This window comes from Eumetopias jubatus, unplaced genomic scaffold (genome assembly GCF_037043125.1).
Source record: "Eumetopias jubatus isolate StellerSeaLion01/CBP00866 unplaced genomic scaffold, mEumJub1_p1.0 scaffold_8, whole genome shotgun sequence".
NCBI lineage: Eukaryota > Metazoa > Chordata > Mammalia > Carnivora > Otariidae > Eumetopias > Eumetopias jubatus.
Genome location: NW_028274814.1, coordinates 84,698,887 through 84,717,844, shown reverse-complemented (window position 1 = coordinate 84,717,844; position 18,958 = coordinate 84,698,887). Strand labels below are relative to the sequence as shown.

At 47.6% G+C, this 18,958-nt stretch overlaps 2 protein-coding genes across 3 annotated transcripts; one reads left to right on the top strand and one right to left on the bottom strand.

Moving 5' to 3' along the window:
• The first annotated feature begins 344 nt into the window (after positions 1-344).
• GLS2 (glutaminase 2) lies at positions 345-15,447 on the top strand. 2 transcript variants are annotated; one of them, XM_028110996.2, is made up of 18 exons: positions 345-526; positions 7,179-7,278; positions 7,702-7,823; positions 8,443-8,572; positions 9,136-9,215; positions 9,301-9,464; positions 9,683-9,741; positions 11,063-11,095; positions 11,369-11,427; positions 12,153-12,219; positions 12,372-12,422; positions 12,646-12,822; positions 13,475-13,606; positions 13,720-13,812; positions 14,006-14,067; positions 14,563-14,639; positions 15,088-15,151; positions 15,291-15,447. In XM_028110996.2, the coding sequence occupies exons 1-18, from the start codon at positions 345-347 to the stop codon at positions 15,445-15,447; spliced, it is 1,809 nt and encodes a 602-aa protein (XP_027966797.1). The 2 variants fall into 2 exon arrangements, with proteins under 2 accessions (XP_027966797.1, XP_087881748.1); XM_088025622.1 differs by having other exon boundaries at positions 14,006-14,097.
• Positions 15,448-15,933: 486 nt separating this feature from the next.
• On the bottom strand, positions 15,934-17,964 carry SPRYD4 (SPRY domain containing 4). Its single transcript, XM_028110995.2, has 2 exons — positions 17,840-17,964; positions 15,934-17,522 (listed from the first exon to the last, which is right to left on the bottom strand). Exons 1-2 carry the CDS (start codon positions 17,922-17,924, stop codon positions 16,984-16,986), a joined length of 624 nt encoding a protein of 207 aa, XP_027966796.1. The 5' UTR covers positions 17,925-17,964; the 3' UTR covers positions 15,934-16,983.
• Between the last annotated feature and the right edge of the window lie 994 nt (positions 17,965-18,958).

Sequence of the window (18,958 nt, the reverse complement as noted above, 5' to 3'; positions counted from 1 at the left end):
TGGACCTGGGTGTTGTCAATCCCAACTTCGGGCACCGCCCCCCCTTTTTTTATCACCCACTAAGCGCCCGCCGCCCCATTTTCTCTCCTATCCACTCTTCGCGTATCCCCTGTCTAGGGGGGGATTGAGAGCATCTCGCAGTGGTCCGAGACATTTAGGGACCGGCCCCTCCCGCTGCTCCAACCCCACCCACTGAGCCCCTCCCCTTCCCTCCACATCCTAGGCGCCGCACTCCAACACCCAGCTCTCCCCACCTTGCGGCGTTCGCGATTCCTCCGCCCCTCCCTCCAACCAACGCTCAGACTCCTCGGGCGCTCGGGCCGAGCCGGAGGCGTGCTGGGGGGATGCGCTCTATGAGGGCTCTGCAGAATGCGCTGAGCGGGGCCGGCAGTCACTGCTGGCTGGGAGGCTGGGGTCACCTGAGCCGGAGCCCTCTCCTTGGCGGGGGCGTCCGGCACCACCTCAGTGAGGCCGCGGCGCTGGGCAGGGAGACGCCGCACAGCCACCAGCCGCAGCACCAGGATCAGTAAGGCTTGTGGGACAGGGGCAGGGGACAGGCTCCCTCGCACTCCTACTGTCGTTCTCGCCGGCTCCCGAGTCCCCTTACCTCCGAGAGCGCATCTCATCTCCCCTCTGTTCTCCTCGCTCACTAGCCTGCGATGCCTTTTCCTTTAGATTTGGGGCTTTGGGTCCGCCGCGCTCGGGCGGTAACATGCAGTCTGCCCGGGAGGGCGTTTGGGCAGGTCGGTCCTCGGGATGGTGCCTGTCCAAGGTGCGTACTTAACTGGGAACGCAGAGGGGCGCGGAGTGTTGCTTGGTGCACGTGTCTGAGTGCAGGGCCGTGTGCGCACCGCGCGGCCTCACCCTCCCTCTCCTCCTAGGTACACGGGTGTATTTTAGGGGATGAGTGGGTAGGGAACAACCTCCTGTCTCGAGTCCTGGTGTACTTGGGTCTGTACAGCTGTATGGTGTGTCTTGTGTTTCGGCATGTCCTCGGCGTGTAATGTGTGATGCGCGTGTATTAGTGCGCAGGTATGTGCGTGTGTCGTTTCCTTATGTGTTGGATGTGTGCGTTGTCAGGGCTCTCAAATCTGTAGAATAAGGGTAGTTTCCAATTGGTTGTTGAATGAGGAAAGTCGTAATGGGGAAAAAATCATAAGACGCAGATTTCCCAAACCAGAACCAGTCAGAGCCGTTGTTTGTGCTGCTCAAGCTCCCTGATTTAAAGGGTTCTCTTAAATAAATAAATAAATAAATAAATAATAATAATAATAATAATAAAGGGTTTGCTTCCCTTGGGCTATTATTCTGCCCCAGAGGCTGCGGCTGCACCTCTCTCTTCCACCACCCAGGAATACTGGGTGGCTGAGCATCTTTTCTCCGAAATGCAGACGGAGCTGAGCAGGAAATTTTGTCCTTTTCAGAAGCCAACGTAGACACTGCCCAAGTAGCCCCTGCCCTATTATAGCAGGAACAGAAAATGGACCATCTCCCTGTCATTGACATGTACCAGTGACATTCAGAAAGACATGCACATTGTAAAGTAGCCAGACAGACACAGCCCTCACTGTCTCACCACCACTGGAGCCTGACAGGTAACAGACCATTAAAGTATGATTTACTTATTAATTTTTAGGCTATAGATATCTATCAGCCTCTTCTCAAGGAAACACGGAACATTCAAACTTTAAAGAATAAGCCCTCTCTCTCCCATTCTACTCTCTACTCCAACTTTTCCCAGAGAGATGGTAGGATAGAGCAAAGCCTTAACCTCCCTGACCTTGAAACTTTCTGTGGGATGGGGAGCAAACAGTATCCCTGATTCCTTCCACACAACACTTCCTTATCCAATGGAGTCAGGTGATGGAAGTGTTTTGGGGAACCTTGATCCTCCTGCTTCTGACCGACAGTGCTCCCAGGGAATTCTTGGTAAGGGCCTTGGTCTGGTGTTCCTGTAGGCAGAAGGACTTCAAAGCACTGGCAGAGCATGGGCTCTGGGGGTGTGATACCATGATGGGGAGGGGTTCTTGTATTTGAGGGGAGAAAGGAAAGCAGAAAAGAGAAAATGCCCTGTTATTCAGGTTCTTTTTTGTTTTTTAATATTTATCTTTCTTATTTCTGATTATTAAAAAAAACAGAGTATCAAGAAGAAAATAAAGATCCCAATAATAGAGGTAACCAGTTAATATCGTGATATATACCCTATATGTGTATGTATAAAATTTGACAAAAATAGGATCATCGTATTCATATTCTTTGGTAACCTATCTTTTTCGTTTATGAACAGCTTTTAATATTGAATATGTGTGTGTGATATTGTCATTTTAATGGCTGCTCCTTTTTTTTAAGGCTTTATTTATTTGAGAGAGAGAGAGAGAGAAGGAGCAGAGGTAGGGGCAGAGGGAGAGGGAGAAGCAGGCTCCCCACTGAACAGGGAGCCCAATGCGGGGCTCCATCCCGGGACCCTGGGATCATGACCTGAGCCCAAGGCAGACGCTTAACCAACTGAGCCACCCAGGCGCCCCTTAATGACGACTGCTCTTTAGCCATTTTAAGATTACATTGTATGAGGCATCATAATTTATTTAACCAATCTTCAGTCTGGTTACTGCATATTCTTGTGCAGCTGTTCAATTATTTCTTAGAGTAAATTCCTGGGAAATTTTGCTTCCCAGAGACATCTGTCACTGATATCTTACGTAAACTTCTAGAGATATTTTATGCATGTATCAGCAAATACATGTTGATATTATCTCCCGTTCTTTTTTATAAAAATGGTATCATGCTATACACATTGTTCTGCACCTTGCTCTTTCCCTCCCTCAGCATTATATTGTAGATCAATCCATATCTGGGCCAAAGGGTATGCAGTTTTCTTTTTTTGTGTGTGTGGGGGGGAGTAATGCAGTTTTCTTAAGGCTTGTGATACCTCAGTGGTATGGCATTATTCCCTGTCTTCCTTCAGCTTCCAGGCACAGAGTCCTGTCCTAAAGTGTTCCCACCTAATTGCCTTTTTGAGTTATTCCTCAGATAGCTTTTTCCATCCTTCTTCTATCACCACATGAATCCTGTCCTCCCTATAGGCACTAGCCTCATTGTGACAATTGGATTTCCTCAGAAAAAGAAATTCCCCTCTCTTGGTATTCCTCCTGGCCCTTAATACATACATGCCTGGTCCATGCCAAGCTTTTTGAGAGACTTTTTATTTTTTAATGCATTGTTTCAATAGATAGTATGTCCATATTCACATATACCATATTCAATATATAATGTATACATATTCATATCGTTCAAAATTCAAAATATGCAAAAAGATATATAGTGGGCAGTATCCCTCCCACTCCTTTTGCCCAGCACCTGCTTCATCACCCTAGAGGAAGGTAAATCAGGCTTACAAGTTTCTTTCTTTTTTCTTTTTCTTTTATTTTTTTTAAAGATTTTATTCATTTATTTGAGAGAGAGAATGAGAGATAGAGAGCATGAGAGGGAAGAGGGTCAGAGGGAGAAGCAGACTCCCCGCTGAGCAGGGAGCCCGATGCGGGACTCGATCCCGGGACTCCAGGATCATGACCTGAGCCGAAGGCAGTCGCTTAACCAACTGAGCCACCCAGGCGCCCTTTCTTTTTTCTTAAATAGCTTTCTTATATATCCTTCCGGAAATCTTTTGTGCCTGAAGAGGCAAATATATTTTTTTCCTTTTAACATAAATAGTACTATACTGTGAACGTTGTTCTACAGCTTGCTTATTTTAGTTAATATGACATCTTTAGAGATCATTCCATATCAGTACTTAAAGAACGCTCTCATTTCACTTTTTATACTGCATAATATTTCATTACATGAATAAACCATACTTTACCTAACGAGTTCCCTGTTGATGCACATTTAGGTTGTTTCCAGTCTTACTAACAATGCAATAAATGTGAATATGTAACTTTGCAGGTGTGTAAGTACACTTACAGGATAAATACCTGGAAGTTACATTGTTGGGTCAAGGAGTTTTAAAAGGTCTTAATCTCAAATACCTGCCATATTTGGAATGATCTGAAAAAATATGTCCTCTAAATCTGTTAGCATATTAATAGCAGAACTCATGAAAACCAAGAAGTCTTCAGTACCTGGAATTTTAAGTGCTATAAGCCAGCAAAAGAGATACTTTGGGAAATAGGAACCTTCCTAGAAATGTAACTTGGTAATTCTTTATTGAAGACCCACTATGTGCTAGCAACTTTGCTCAATGTTAGGAAGACAAAGATTTTTTTTTTTAAAGATTGTATTTATTTGTCAGAGAGAGAGAGAGAGGACAAGTGGGGGGAGTGGGAGAGGGAGAAGCAGGCTCCCTGATGAGCAAGGAGCCCGATGCGGGACTTGATCCAAGAACCCTGGGATCATGACCTGAGCTGAAGGTAGACGCTTAACCGACTGAGCCACCCAGGCATCCCAGGAAGACAAAGATTTATAGAGGGATGTATATATATAGATATATAAAGATGGATAAAGAAGGAGGGGGTGGGAGAATGGGCAAAATGGATGGGGGTGTGGGAAATACAGCCTTAAAAAAAACGTTAGAAGGGGCGCCTGGGTGGCTCAGTCATTAAGCGTCTGCCTTCGGCTCAGGTCATGATCCCAGGGTCCTGGGATCGAGCCAGGCATTGGGCTCCCTGTTCTGCGGGAAGCCTGCTTCTCCCTCTCCCACTCCCCCTGCTTGTGTTCCTCTCTCGCTGTGTCTCTCTCTGTCAAACAAAACAAAACAAAACGAAACAAAAACGGAAGAATTGGAATTAGAAATCTTTATATCTTAAAAAAAGAAAAAGAAATTTTTATATCTTGGGGCACCTGGCTGGCTCAGTCAGTGGAGCATGCAACTCTTGATCTCTGTATCATGAGTTCGAGCCCCATATTGAGTGTGGAGATTACTTAAAAATAAAATCTTAAAAAAAAAAGAAATTTTGTCATCTTTTTATTCTGAATTTAATCTATAACCCAAAATATCATATCTGTTTCGATTTTGCAATGTACTTCTAATTTAGAAAAATAATGTAGACTCTAAAAAAAAAAAACCCACAAAGACCTAACAGTGGAGCAAGGGAGATTCTTCTGTCAGTAAGAGGGTGGGTTGTGTCATACCAACAGCATGAACAATATTGGAAGGTTTGAGAAAGCCTTTACAGAATTAGTACATTTGACCTGGACCTTGAAGGATGAGCAGGACTGTCCCAACTGAAGGAGAAAAACGTCATTCCTTACAGAAGCTGCAGCATAAGCAAAGGCCAGGAAGCCTGACAATGCCTGGCCCATTTGTACGCATACCTATTATCTGGCATAACTGGAGTGTCAGGGCACAGTGGAGAATAGGAAAGGAAGGTTGGCAGGGTGGGGGTTTTTTTTGTTTTGTTTTGTTTTGTTTTGTTTTTAAGAGTTACTTATTTTAGAGATAGCATGTACATGTCAGGGAAGGGGCAGAGGGAGAGACTCTTCAAGAAGACTCCCCGCAGGGGCGCCTGGGTGGCTCAGTCGTTAGGCGTCTGCCTTCGGCTCAGGTCGTGATCCCAGGGTCCTGGGATCGAGCTTCACGTCGGGCTCCCTGCTCCGCGGGGAAGCCTGCTTCTCCCTCCCCTACACCCCCTGCTTGTGTTCCCTCTCTCGCTCTGTCTCTCTCTGTCAAATAAATAAATAAAATCTTAAAAAAAAGAAGAAGAAGAAGAAGACTCCCCGCTAAGCATGGAGCCCAACTCAGGGCTTGACTCGGGGCTCAATCCCATGACTCATGAGATCACAACCTGAACCAAAACCAAGAGTCCAATGCTTAACCAACTGAACCACCCAGGTGCCCCTGTTGGCAGGTTTTCAAGAGCCTTAAATGCCATACCAAGAAATAAGAACTTATTTTGTAGGCACTGGGGAGCTATCAAAGGTTTTTGAGTAGAGAAATGATATTTGAGTTTTAGAAAGAACTGGCACATTGTGGAAGATGGGTTGGAAGTCAAAGGAGTATAGTAGCAGTTAGGGAACAGACAATGTGGACTGATGATAAAGAAGCATGATTTACTGAGCATTTACTTTGTGAAAGACTTTTTCACAAAATGTTATGTTAATTAAGCCTACTTCACCCATGTAAAATGGACATTATTACCCTTATTTTACAGATGAGGAAGTAGGTTCAGCAAGATTAAATAACCCTATTAAGGTCACATAGCTTTTAAGGGGCAAATTCTGGTTCTTTCTACTATACCATGCTGGCACAGGGGAATAAAAGAGGGTGGATTTGAGAGATTTGAGAGTGGATTTGAGAGACATTATGGTAGTTACCATAATGTGGGGAACCAACTGAACATGGATGTAAGGCATGGGAATTTTCCAAATGCTTCCATGTTTCCAGCTTGGCACCTGGGTGAATGATACCACTATTAACCCAAATGAGGAGCACAGGAGGAGGAGCAGAGGGAGGGAGGCGAGATAATGTCAGGTTTGGACATTTTGAGTTGGCGGTGCCTATGAGACATCTAGAAATGGAAGCGTCTAGAAGGCAGCTAGAAATAAAGGTCTGAAGATTAGGAACAAAAGAAAGCTAGAGAGGGCCCCTGGGTGGCTCAGTCGGTTGAGCGTCTGCCTTTGGCTCAGGTCATGATCCCGGGGTGCTGGGATCGAGTCCCGCATCGGGTTCCTTGCTGAGCAGGGAGCCTGCTTCTCCCTCTGCCCCTCCCCTTGCTCATGCTCTCTCGCTCTCTCTCCCTCTGTCAAATAAATAAATAAAATCTTAAAAAAAAAAAAAAAAGCTAGAGAGTAAGATTTAAGACTTCCCAGAAAAGATGTGAAAGTTGGAGGTCTGGGAGAGATCAGATGATTCAGGCAGGAGGGCTGAGTAAGGTAGAGTGAGGACACCCACCTACCTTTATTTGTTTGTTTGTTTGTTTGTTTGTTTTAAAGATTTTATTTGTTTCAGACAGAGCGAGTGAGGGAGAGAATAAGAGTGGGGGGAGGGGCAGAGGGAGAAGCAAGCTCCCTGCTCAGCAGGGAGCCCGACCTCAAGACCTCATGACCTGAGCCGAGGGCAGACACATAACCAACTGAGCCACCCAGGCACCCCAGGGACACCTACGTATTTATAAGGCCATGTTCTAGGAGAAGCAGGGAGCAGTGCTCACGTTCCTATCCTCCTTCCCTATCTCTGCCCACAGTGACTCCTCAGAGAGTGGCATGCTATCCCGTCTGGGTGATCTGCTCTTCTACACTATTGCCGAAGGACAGGAACGAATCCCTATCCACAAGTTCACTACTGTAAGTTCTCTATCTGCTCAGAACGCTGAGCCCTCAGGATCTCTGCAAAGCAGGAAAAGGAGGGCAGGACAAGTGTAGGGCTGCTAATAGGTTGATTCATGAGGGTGCAAATCGCAGATGGCAGTAGATATCTAGGCTCCTAAGGCAATCCCATCTCTGCTCCAGGCTGGAAAGATTAAACCCTCTGATTCAACCTATATTCTTGGTTTGAGACTTTGCCCCAAGGGGTTCAGAAACCAGCTGCCTTGCTGAAAAAGGGCAGGAAACCCTTATTAGCCTTCAAAGCTGCACCATTCCCTCCTTTCCTAGTCTGCAAACCTATTTGTTCCACCTGTTGTGGTAGCTGGGGTTGAGCTCATTGTTATCCATTGGGAAAGAATTTCCTTGTAGTTGACCTTACCAGGCTTCTTCTTTCCCCTAAAGGCACTGAAGGCCACTGGACTGCAGACCTCAGATCCCCGGCTCCGGGACTGCATGAGCCAGATGCGCCGCATGGTTCGAGAGTCCAGCAGTGGTGGCCTCTTGGACCGCGATCTCTTCCAAAAGTGAGGGCCCCAGAATCAAGGGCACCATTCTCAAAGCTGTTCTGTGGACATAGACTATAACAGCAGGGAGGGCTCTTGGGGATTGGATAGTCCAGCCCCTCACTGTGTTACTTATTTATTATACAAGTAACATATGAATGTTCATATACTCATTATAAAAGTGCAAACAATAAAGAAATACATGTTCGCCTTTTCCTGTCTCCCCAACCCCAGTCCCTTTTCCCAGAGGTAAACATTGTTAACAAATTAGTGGGTATCTTCTAGATAATGTCCTATACATTTATGTACATATAGGAATATATATAAATATACTTATATGATTTAGGATTTTTAAAATATTAAGGTGACCCACTACACATATTATTTGGGTATTTATTTTTTTCTCATATCCCAAGACACTGTGTCTTGAGCTATCTTTCCACATCATTACAATCCCTCATTTTAGAGGCAAAAGAAACTTGAGACCCAGAAAGATAAAGTGACATGCCAAAGGTCATACAGCTGTTGGTCCCAAACCTAATGACCAGTCACACTTTCCTTATTCCCAACTTCGATGGCTCCGGAGTGAGTCACAGCTGCATCTCTCCAGCCCCCTAACCCAATCGTGTCTGGGATCCAGGTGTGTGAGCAGCAACATTGTGCTCCTGACCCAGGCATTCCGAAAGAAGTTTGTCATTCCTGATTTTGAGGAGTTCACGAGCCATGTGGATCGCATCTTTGAGGATGCCAAAGAGCTCACTGGAGGCAAAGTGAGGGCAAGGGGACTAGGGGAGGGGCAAGGGCTCTGGGCCAGATATACCTTGCTTCTTGGAAATTTCCTGGGGCTGGGAATCCATGATTGAGAGATGAGAAACAGAACCTCTAAAAATGGGGACAAGGGCTTTATGTATTTCTATACATGTAATTTCTGGAGCCGATGAGGGAATCCAAAGTTACAAAGGGGACAATTAGCATAAAGGATTCAATAGAACTTTTTTTTTCTTTTTTTCAAGAGAACTTTGAAAGAGACCTATAGAGTAATTAAGCCCAAGACCCCAAAAGGGAAGCTGACCCCAGAATTCTTCTCTTTTTACCTTCCATAGGCTTTACTGCCGTCTCTATAGGAATAGGGCTACAGAAAGATAAGGCCTTCTTGGACTTAAGGCTTGGGTGTCCCTGGGAACAACAGGCAGGAGGGAACCCTGTTGCCCTGCAAAAGACAGAATTTTCACTTTTATCTAAAAGATTCTCCTGACCCTGAACCTCAGCTCTGTTCCCCCTCTCTACATCCATATCTCTATTCTGTCTGTTTTCTGTCCCCACTCGTGCCCAGGTGGCGGCCTATATCCCTCAGCTGGCCAAGTCCAATCCAGACCTATGGGGCGTCTCCCTGTGCACCGTGGATGGTCAGCGGTGAGGTGCTGGGTGAGAGGAAGGGGAGGCAGGGCACAGGTGCAGAACATAGGCTGACCCCTTTCATGGCACTGTCTGCCTCCAGGCACTCCGTGGGCCACACAAAGATTCCCTTCTGCCTGCAGTCCTGTGTGAAGCCCCTCACCTATGCCATCTCCATCAGCACCCTAGGCACTGACTACGTGCACAAGTTTGTGGGCAAGGAGCCCAGTGGCTTACGCTACAACAAGCTCTCCCTCAATGAGGAAGGTGAGCACCACCAGAGCTCAGACCAGACTCATAGATGCCCCCCTTCTTATTCCCACCTATCCCTGCCGCCCTGTTTGTTTCCCTGCCCTTCCTGATTAGCTCTGTCATTTCATCCTCCCTGGCAAAGAAATCTTTCTTGTCTAGCCTGCAGAGTGGGTGGACTGTAAAGGAGGTTTTGCGCAGCAGCTAATAAGACTGGGTGGTTTGTCTTTCCCCAGGAATCCCCCATAACCCCATGGTCAATGCTGGTGCCATTGTCGTGAGCTCCCTGATCAAGGTCAGTGCCATCCTAGCCTTCTGGTAGGTACTGTTCTCTAAACTCCCTTGTTCCTATATTCCTCATATCTACCCAGCTCTTCAGGGGGTTGACTTGAGGGTCCCCAGGAGGCAGTGAGGGCACAGCAAGGACCCACCTATGTTGAAGATAGGAGTAAAAGGAACTGTACCTCTGCCCCCACCCATGAGTCTGGAGCACAGAGCTTCCTGGCCCTTAGAGAAGTGAGCAGGTCTTGACCCCTGCCTAGGACCGAGGGCCACATGCCAGATACAGGGGGAGGACAGGACTATTGGGCACTGATTGGCCACTTCTGGGTAAGGGACACAGAAAGAAGGGTGAATGGCCAGGCCAGGGCAGCTATTCACGTCACCTGAAACTGTGAGTTGGCCTTGAGCAAGGGTATCAGGCTGGCCTGTCGGCTGTAGGTCTCCCAGGGCTTGAGCAAGAACCTGAGAACAGTGTGGGCAGCAACACTCCAGAGCCAATCACAACCCCTCCTGAGGAAGGTGGTGTTAGGAACCCTCCCCCTAGGGACTCAGGTGTCAGAGTCCCTATGGTGTTGACACTATGGTTGACATGTGTAGGAAGCAATGGGGTGTGGTGGGGGTGGGGTGGGAGACCAGGCTCAGGCTCTCCCCTTGCCCTGGGATAGCTCTGTCTACAGCCCTGTAACCCGCACCTGCCTCATCCTATTCCCATCTAAGCAGGACTTACTGGGCCTGACTCTCAGCTAAAATCTTCAGTTTTACTTCAGTTATCAATATATTGATGTCACAATATTATATGCAACACACCTCTCATCCCATTCCTGTCAGTCTAGTTGGAGACGGCTCTAGGAGTCAGGGATACGATAGAGTATGGCTCCAGCCGGGGCTGTAAGGGGTGAGGTTGGGGATCAGGAATAGGAGTGGGGCTCGGGGACAGGAGTGGAATCAGGAGAATGGAAGTGAGAGTCAGCGATGAGGGCTGGGATTGAGAATGGAATTGGAAGTGAGACTCCGATGGGTAAGACTCACGGATGGGGTGAAGTTATCTGTACTCATTACTTGGTAATAAAATCTAAATGGTGTGGTTTTTAAGATCACTAGATATGCAGGCATACAAAAAAAAATCTCAGTTGTAAAAAAAAAGTCATTGTAAAATGTAAAATATTCCCAGTAGCAAAACCAGCGTAAGACATTAAACTCCACTAAGTCCTCCTGACACTCCCCTGTCATCATCCTAGGCTTGGAATGCTGATCTCTCTCTATCTCTCTCTCTCTCTCTCTCTCTCTCTCCCTCTCCCCCCCCTCCCTCCCTCTCTTTCTTTCTCTCTTTGCAGATGGACTGTAACAAAGCAGAGAAGTTTGATTTTGTAAGTTCCCTTGCTACTCAGCCCCAGGCTGCTTTTCTCCACGGCATGTTGTCCCCTCCAGCTGCCCCAGTGCCTGACTCTAACCCCACTTTGATAGTGCACCAGCCCATACTAGAAGCCTTATTTCCAGGGGCGTGGGAATCAGTGGCCTCAGCCTCCTGTGTCCCTGCTGGGATAAGGACTTAGGGGTTCAGAAGGGTTAGACAGGCTAGTATGTGTTGAGTAGGGGTCCTCACCCACGTGATGCCTTTCATGCCGCTTTTTCTCTTTTAGGTGTTACAGTATCTGAACAAAATGGCTGGGAACGAATACATGGGTTTCAGCAATGCCACGTAAGGCCCCGTTTGCAGGATTGGCTGAATACATTGTGGGATAGGTGCATGTGTGATAGAGAAGGGGGATGATAGAATCTTAAGAGGAAGAAATGCAGGGCGCCTGGGTGGCTCAGTCGGTTAGGCGGCTGCCTTCGGCTCAGGTCATGATCCCAGGGTCCTGGGATCGAGCCCCACATCGGGCTCCCTGCTCGGCGGGAAGCCTGCTTCTCCCTCTCCCTCTGCCTGCCTGCCGCTCCCCCTGCTTATGCTCTCTCTCTCAATATCTCTGTCTCTGTGTCAAATAAAAATAAATAAAATCTTTAAAAAAAAAAAAGAGGAAGAAATGCAGGGGAGTTTTGGCCACCCAGCTTCCTCTGAACCCATTCATTGACATTTGTTTACTTTGTAAAAGAATTTGTTCCATTTCTATTTAGTACTTAGAGAGGCAGTATGAGGCTTTATCCCTAAGCCCTTTTTTGCCAAGCCTCCCAAAGCCAAAAACTTCATCAGTTTTTCCAAACTAGATGACTAGACAATTTGGGGTTTGGGGGTTTCTTTTTTACACTTTACAATAAAGCTATGGCCAGTGCTTGCTCAGGGTCAGAAGTTTCCTCCAGGATTACCGTGAGAAGTTAGTTTGACATGTGTGATCTAGTTCTGTCTCTCTTAGAGGAGGTGTTTTTTCCCCTTCTCCTTAAACCCACCCCTCAAATGTCAAGTACTAAATTGGGTGTTTGCTTCAGATTCCAGTCAGAGAAGGAAACAGGGGATCGGAATTATGCCATCGGCTATTATCTAAAGGAAAAGAAGGTAACTGGGAAAGGCTGGTAGAGAAAGTCCCTGGGAATTCTGCAGCTGGTAGCAGGGCACATGGGGTTGGGGACTTCGGCTGAGATCCTGGCAGTGTGACAGGGTCTGATGATGGCCTGAAAAGAAATGCTCTCCCTTCTTCTTCCTTACAGTGCTTTCCTAAGGGGGTGGACATGATGGCTGCTCTTGATCTCTATTTCCAGGTGAGCAAACACTGCTGTTCAGCTCAGGGCCAAGGGAACAGGACAGACTGCCATCCTTGCTCTGATCCACAAGAGGGATGCTCCTCCTCCAGGGGTTCTGGTGTCCTTCAGAAACACCAGGGGAACTTTTTGAAAGATCAGGATGCCAAGAACGTGGCTCTGCTCCCAAGAACACAGTGCTCATGATCCACACTGCACTCTCACCTCTGCCTTGTCTCCATAGCTGTGCTCCGTGGAGGTGACCTGTGAGTCGGGCAGTGTCATGGCAGCCACCCTGGCCAATGGCGGGATCTGCCCCATCACAGGAGAGAGTGTACTGAGCGCTGAAGCAGTGCGCAACACCCTCAGCCTCATGCACTCCTGCGGCATGTACGACTTCTCAGGCCAGTTTGCCTTCCATGTGAGTGCTTCTGGCCCTGCCGTCCGTTTGCCACTGGTCCAGAGCCAAAAAGTGAGGACAGGCTTCTTCCTGCCTCCCCTTCACTAACTTCCAGCCTGGCAGTTAGGCTGAGAGTCCTTAGGAGTGTTTGTCAAACACACTGAGTCCCTCAAACACATCAATACGTGATGTTGCAGCTTCTGAACCCCACTTCTGCCACCCTGCATGTTCCTGGCGCTTCTCCTCTAGGCCTCAGTGTAGAGTCACTTCCTCAGAGGCTTTACTGACCATCCTGCCTCTGGTAGGCCCCCCGCACTGCATTCTCTATCACAGCATCCTGCTTCTTTCCTCCCGCGTTTTCTCATAAGCTGTGATTCTTTTTATCTCTTGATCGTCTATCTCCTACCACCGGGATGAAGTCAAAAGAGACCGTCCTAGTTCTAGGGCAGCATCAGGCACAGCATAGACCCTCAGCAAGTATTACTTACTTACTGAAGCCATGAGTTTAAGGGGGACAGAACAGGAGAGGGGTAAGAAGCTAAGTAACAAGCCAGGAGGTTGAGATGGACATGACTTTGCCTGGGCAAAGTTGGTCCATTGGGGATGGACTAACTTATTAATCCAGACTTGAGGGCACCTCTAGCTCATCCTCAGTCTCAACTTTATCCCCAAGGTGGGCCTGCCGGCCAAGTCAGCTGTGTCAGGAGCCATCCTCCTAGTGGTACCCAACGTAATGGGAATGATGTGTCTGTCACCTCCGCTGGACAAGCTAGGCAACAGCCATAGGGGCATCAGCTTCTGCCAGGTGAGTTACTTTGCATAAAGGTCTTAATGGTTTTAAATGAGTAAATGAAACAACTTTGAGCTCCTACTAAGTACAGGGAGTAAGTAAACAATCTGTTTGGTTTACAATTCTAGAAGCTGGTATCTCTCTTCAATTTCCACAACTACGACAACCTGAGGCACTGTGCTCGCAAATTAGACCCACGGCGTGAAGGGGGAGAAGTTCGGGTAAGGAAAACCCCAGGTGGCTTGTAAGAATATTCAGAATAGGAAAAAAAAAAGAATATTTCAGAATAGAACATTCCATTAATGCTTTAGCAATACCCTTGGCTAACCATCTTTGGAGAAGGATCACAGGGCAGAGCTGGGCATGGGCGAGCTCAAAGTCACAGTTAATCTCAGGTGGGTCTTTGTTTTCCAGAACAAGACTGTGGTGAACCTGTTATTTGCTGCCTATAGTGGAGATGTCTCAGCCCTTCGAAGGTACCAAATAAACACAGTAAAATACTCCTGGTCAGAGATCTCATTAGGAGTCAACACAGCAAAATAGTTAAGTGCTTCAGCTTTAGAGCCAGATAGAATGGATACAGACTGCATTTAAATGAGATTATTTTAAGTACAGTGACTGCCTTGTGATAAGAATTTAAATAATGGCAGCCATGTTATGATTAACCGGGGTGTTAAGAGCAGAGTCCTAGGAGGTAAGTAAGGACCCTGCCTCAAGCAGATCACCAACTGGGCACCTACCACGGTGCCTACCACGGGTAGGCGGTGATGTTTCTAGAAACATCACACCCCTGTCTGATTTGGGAATAAGTCTCATCTGGGTATAGAACATGATTATGCAGGGTCTGCAGATCTTAGCAAGCTCTGTTTTACTTTTTCTGGAACCTATCCAGTCTGGAACCCCACTTCAGAAAAGACACTAGTGATTCTAGGCTGATCTGGGTAACTCCAGCTGCTTTCCACTACCCTCAGGTTTGCCTTGTCAGCTATGGACATGGAACAGAAAGACTATGACTCCCGCACAGCCCTGCATGTTGCTGCAGCTGAAGGTATCTGAAGGTTAAATAAAAGGGGAAACAGATCTTAAGACCCTTTCTTTTTCCTTTTTTAAAATATTTTGTGCTTTTTTTTTTTAAAGTAAACTCTACTCCCAACGTGGGACTCGAACTCACAACCCTGAGATCAAGAGTTGCATGCTCTACGGACTAAGCCAGCCAGGCACCCCCCAAGATCCTTTCCTTTCTACCAAGTACTCTTCTACCAAGAGTACTCCCTATTGTATATGCCCTTAAGGTTACAGGGGCTGCAACTAGTTTTGTCCGGATGCCCTGCAGTTTGCAGGCCAACTACTATTGGGTGCCACAGGGAGCAAAATGGGAAGAAGCCTTTCCCCCTCCCCTCTTGGTTCAGACTCCAGCTGCCAAGGTCTGTACTAATGTTAACACCAAAAGGTTGAGGATGTGTACCATCTCATGTTCCTTCTGCTCATATTCCTAGGACACATCGAAGTTGTTAAATTCCTGATTGAAGCTTGCAAAGTGAATCCTTTTGTCAAGGACAGGTGAGTAAGATTAAGCTAAAAGGGGGTGGGGCTTGGGCAGCAGCTTCTCTACCACTGCCCTCCAGCCACCACAGTCATGTATATAACCATAGCACTGGGGATGTCTTCTTTGCCCAGTCACCGTCTTCGTTCCTTTTAGGTGGGGCAACATTCCCCTGGATGATGCTGTGCAGTTCAACCACCTGGAGGTGGTGAAACTGCTTCAGGATTACCAGGACTCCTACACACCATCGGAGACTCAGGCCGAGGCAGCGGCTGAGGCCCTGTCCAAAGAGAACTTAGAGAGCATGGTGTGAGCATGGGACATGCACACGGTCCCTGCTCGAGGAAAAGCACGAGCTGGCCACACGCTCAATCCATAACCACCAAACATGCTATGGAGAGCCACACTGCTTCAGTGGGGACCAAGACTTAGGCCACTGCTTTCTGTGAGAGTGAAAATACCCCATTCCCTTGGCAGAGTATAGAGAAGTGCCTTGGTGGACACATGCAGTAGAGCAATCCATGGAGACAGTGAGCTTCTTCGAGGTACAGCCTAATGGTTTGGCCCACTCAAAATCATCCCAGGTCTTCACCCAGGTCCCCTCTCCCTCTCGCTAAAGAAACCATCATGAGTGAGAGACAGAGATACTCTGGTAAAGGGGCCCTAGCCACCATGCACAGGTATATATCCACAAAGGAAGTGGGACAGCCACGCACGAGGCTTTAATAGTCTGGACAGGTCTACCCTCGTTGGCTGGAAAGTACTGCTGCAACTGCTAATTTTATAGACAGAGAAAGTATTTTGTGCTCAAATAAACTTTAATTATACAAATTATTATTTTTGTTAAACCCAGTCCTTCTCCCTCTCCCCTAGGGGTATCTAGCTGCCTTGCCATCATAAGGGTAGAATAAGAGGGAACCACAAGGTCAGACAGAGCCTGAGAATACCTATTTCACATACATACTCATCCCACCACGTTTTCCTCAACCCTAAATATTACTATAGGTTAACTGTATTCTGCTGCCAGAGGTCAGATTGGGTAGGGGACCAGGGCAGTAATGCGTGAGGGTTTGGGACTGAGCAGGCCCAAAAATGGATTGTGCAAGACCTCAGGCCTCCCTCCTCGCTCTGGAAGTTCCAGCTGTGGCAAAAGTATCTTGTCTTCTTTGGGCATGGTTGTAACTGGCCCAGTGATTATAACAGATTGACCAAATGTCAGAGGTGTGCAGATTAAGGCAGATGGACTCTGGGTGGTGATAGCTGTAGCAGTGTGAGGCTGAAAGTCTGGCACTGAGGTACTGGGGAAGGAGGGCTCTGTTTCATTCAGACACAGTAAAGCACTTCCTGAGGGAGCCAGAGCCCAGACTCTATGTGCTATAGAGAGAAAGGGCCAAGTCACTGCACCACTCCTCCAGCCAGAGGTAGAAAGGATTTACTCTGGAGAGATCCTATAGAGTCCCAGGGGGGAAAAAAATTACATGGGGGCAAAGGGAGGTGGAGGTATCACAGTGATGAATAATTCAAACAAAGTTGAAAGCTAATACCCCAGGACTGAATGCAGTCTGAGAAAGGTCCGGGCACAGGGAGGCAGAGGGACTGAAGGAAGCCAGTCAGGCAAAGTACACTCATGATAGCTTAGGAAACTGGCAGTAGTTTGAGGGAGGGAAAGGGTGGCTGTATGCCCAGCTTTCACACAGTATGGGAGAGGAAGAAGACTTAGATATTGCACAGAGAACCCGACACTGCATTTCGAGAATTAGAGATTGCTTGGTGGCAAAATTAAAAGGTTTCAGACACTTTCAGAGGAGAATGGCCAAGAGCATGATTAGGGAGTCCAGGGAGGGTCATACTAGAGGCCTTCAGGCACCTCAAGCCCTGAGTGGGTCAGCAGCTCTCCATCCCAAAGGGCAAAGGCAGGTACCACTGGACCTCGGAAATCTGTCTGTAGCGTGTGGACCACAGCGACCCTGCTCACATCCACCAGGCTCAGCTTCTGGGCCTCGTACTCCAGCAGTAGCCCCACCTTCTCTGGCTGCCCGATGCCGTCAAGAGGGGCTTTTTCGTTGGCCAACATGGTGTGCCACTTGCGCTGGGCATAGGTGAACACCCAGGAACGATCGTCCACACCGATGCAACTATCCCGGGACATGTCCACATCTGCCACTCCTATCCGGAACTGGTGGGAACGTTTCACTGTCACCTCCCAGTAGTGCCTGCCACTGGTGACCGCTGTGTCTGCCAGCACCACTGCCCACTCCCGGAAGCGCTCCACATTCAGGGCCAACTTCGTGGGCTCCAATCCCACTATGCCATATTTGACACCTGTGTCACCTTTGAAGAGCGCCAGGCTGCTGTGGGCGGTTTTTTCTTCCAGTTTGAAGCTGATGGCTGCGAGCAGAGCAAAGAGATGTAATGATGACGGGGGTTAGAACCCTAGATCTAGTGATACATACATATTACAATCTGAAAGGCAGTCATGAGTTCACGAGTACACGGGAAAGAGTCAGAATGTCATGCGGGCAAGAGTGCGACACTTTAATATGGGCCTTCGGACTGGAGACGGCTCGGGATAAAAAAAAAAAAAGGATCGTGCCCCATGTTTGGGAAGACAAACGCAGGTCGGGAGGGGAAATGACCCAAGAGGGCTCCCGGGAATAACGGAAACCATCTTGGACATAAAAGAGAGTAAAAGGAAATAATCTTACCTCTGCGGGCTTCGGCTGCGGCAACCCCCAATCGTTTGACTCCCCAGCGGCACAGACAGAGCGAGCGTATAAAAGGCAGCGCCATCTTGCGCCAGGGATGAACAGGGCACGCCCCCCCCCCGCCTGAGACCTCGCCATCTGCCTTCCTGCTCCTTTCCGACGTGGTGCGCGCGTGGCCGCCGCGCAGTATGATGACGTAAGAGAGCCAGTGCCCGGTAGGGGAGCCGCCATTTTAGTGAGTTCTGCTCTAGGTCAGCCCGTGGTTGGTATAGTTTTTTTCCTGAGGGGACTACTGCTCACGTTTTTACGAAGTAGGACCTTTAAAAAAGATGGTGTAGGGGCACCTGGGTGGCTCAGTTGGTTAAGCGGCTGCTTTCGGCTCAAGTCATGATCCTGGAGTCTCAGGATCGAGTCCCGCATCGGGCTCCCTGCTCAGCAGGGAGTCTCCTCCCTCTGACCCTTCCCCCTCTCATGTGCTCTCTCTCTCTCTCTCTCTTTAATTCTCTCTCTCACAAATAAATAAATAAAATCTTTAAAAAATAAAAAAGATGGTGTAACAAGATATCAAAAGTATAGATTTTAGAATTAAGCAACAACCAAATTCGAACCCGGCTCCACTGTGTGACTTTGGGCAAATCACTTAACTTCTCCGAGGCTTAGTGTTTTCATTTGTAAAACAAAAAATAACCTTTAGACCTTGGTAAAAATTAAATGAGAGAATAACCTAGAATACAACTTGACAAATAGCAACCACTAGGTTAAGGGACAGGTTGTTTGAATAAATAATAATGTGTAAATACTGTAAATGTTGGCTTTGTATTTTCAGGGTTATCGGAGGACTCAAAATCTCTACCATGTATTTCTTCGCTGATTTGCAGATTTGTATATCCAACATCCTATTAGACATTCCAACCTGGATGTTCCCTCCCCCCCACTCACCCTGCCAGCCAGTCACCTCAAACTTAACATGTCTAAAACTTACTTTGTTCTAAAACTTACTTTGTCTTCCTACACAAGCTTCCTCCTCTGCGTAGGTTCCCTGACTTCTGTGAACTGCAACCCATAAACAACCAGCTGCCCAGGCCAGAAACCTGGAAGTCCTTGACTTCTTTGTCTCCC

What these genes read in the sequence shown, in the direction of transcription:
- SPRYD4 (XM_028110995.2), bottom strand. Translation starts at nt 17,924, where the DNA reads ATGGCGCTGCCTTTTATACGCTCGCTCTGTCTGTGCCGCTGGGGAGTC. An exon ending in CGCAGCCGAAGCCCGCAGAG is followed by an intron (nt 17,523 to 17,839) that starts GTAAGATTATTT and finishes CTCTGCTCGCAG; the next exon opens with CCATCAGCTTCAAACTGGAA.
- GLS2 (XM_088025622.1), top strand. Translation starts at nt 345, where the DNA reads ATGCGCTCTATGAGGGCTCTGCAGAATGCGCTGAGCGGGGCCGGCAGT. An exon ending in AAGCAGAGAAGTTTGATTTT is followed by an intron (nt 11,096 to 11,368) that starts GTAAGTTCCCTT and finishes TTTCTCTTTTAG; the next exon opens with GTGTTACAGTATCTGAACAA. An exon ending in AACACAGTAAAATACTCCTG is followed by an intron (nt 14,098 to 14,562) that starts GTCAGAGATCTC and finishes CACTACCCTCAG; the next exon opens with GTTTGCCTTGTCAGCTATGG.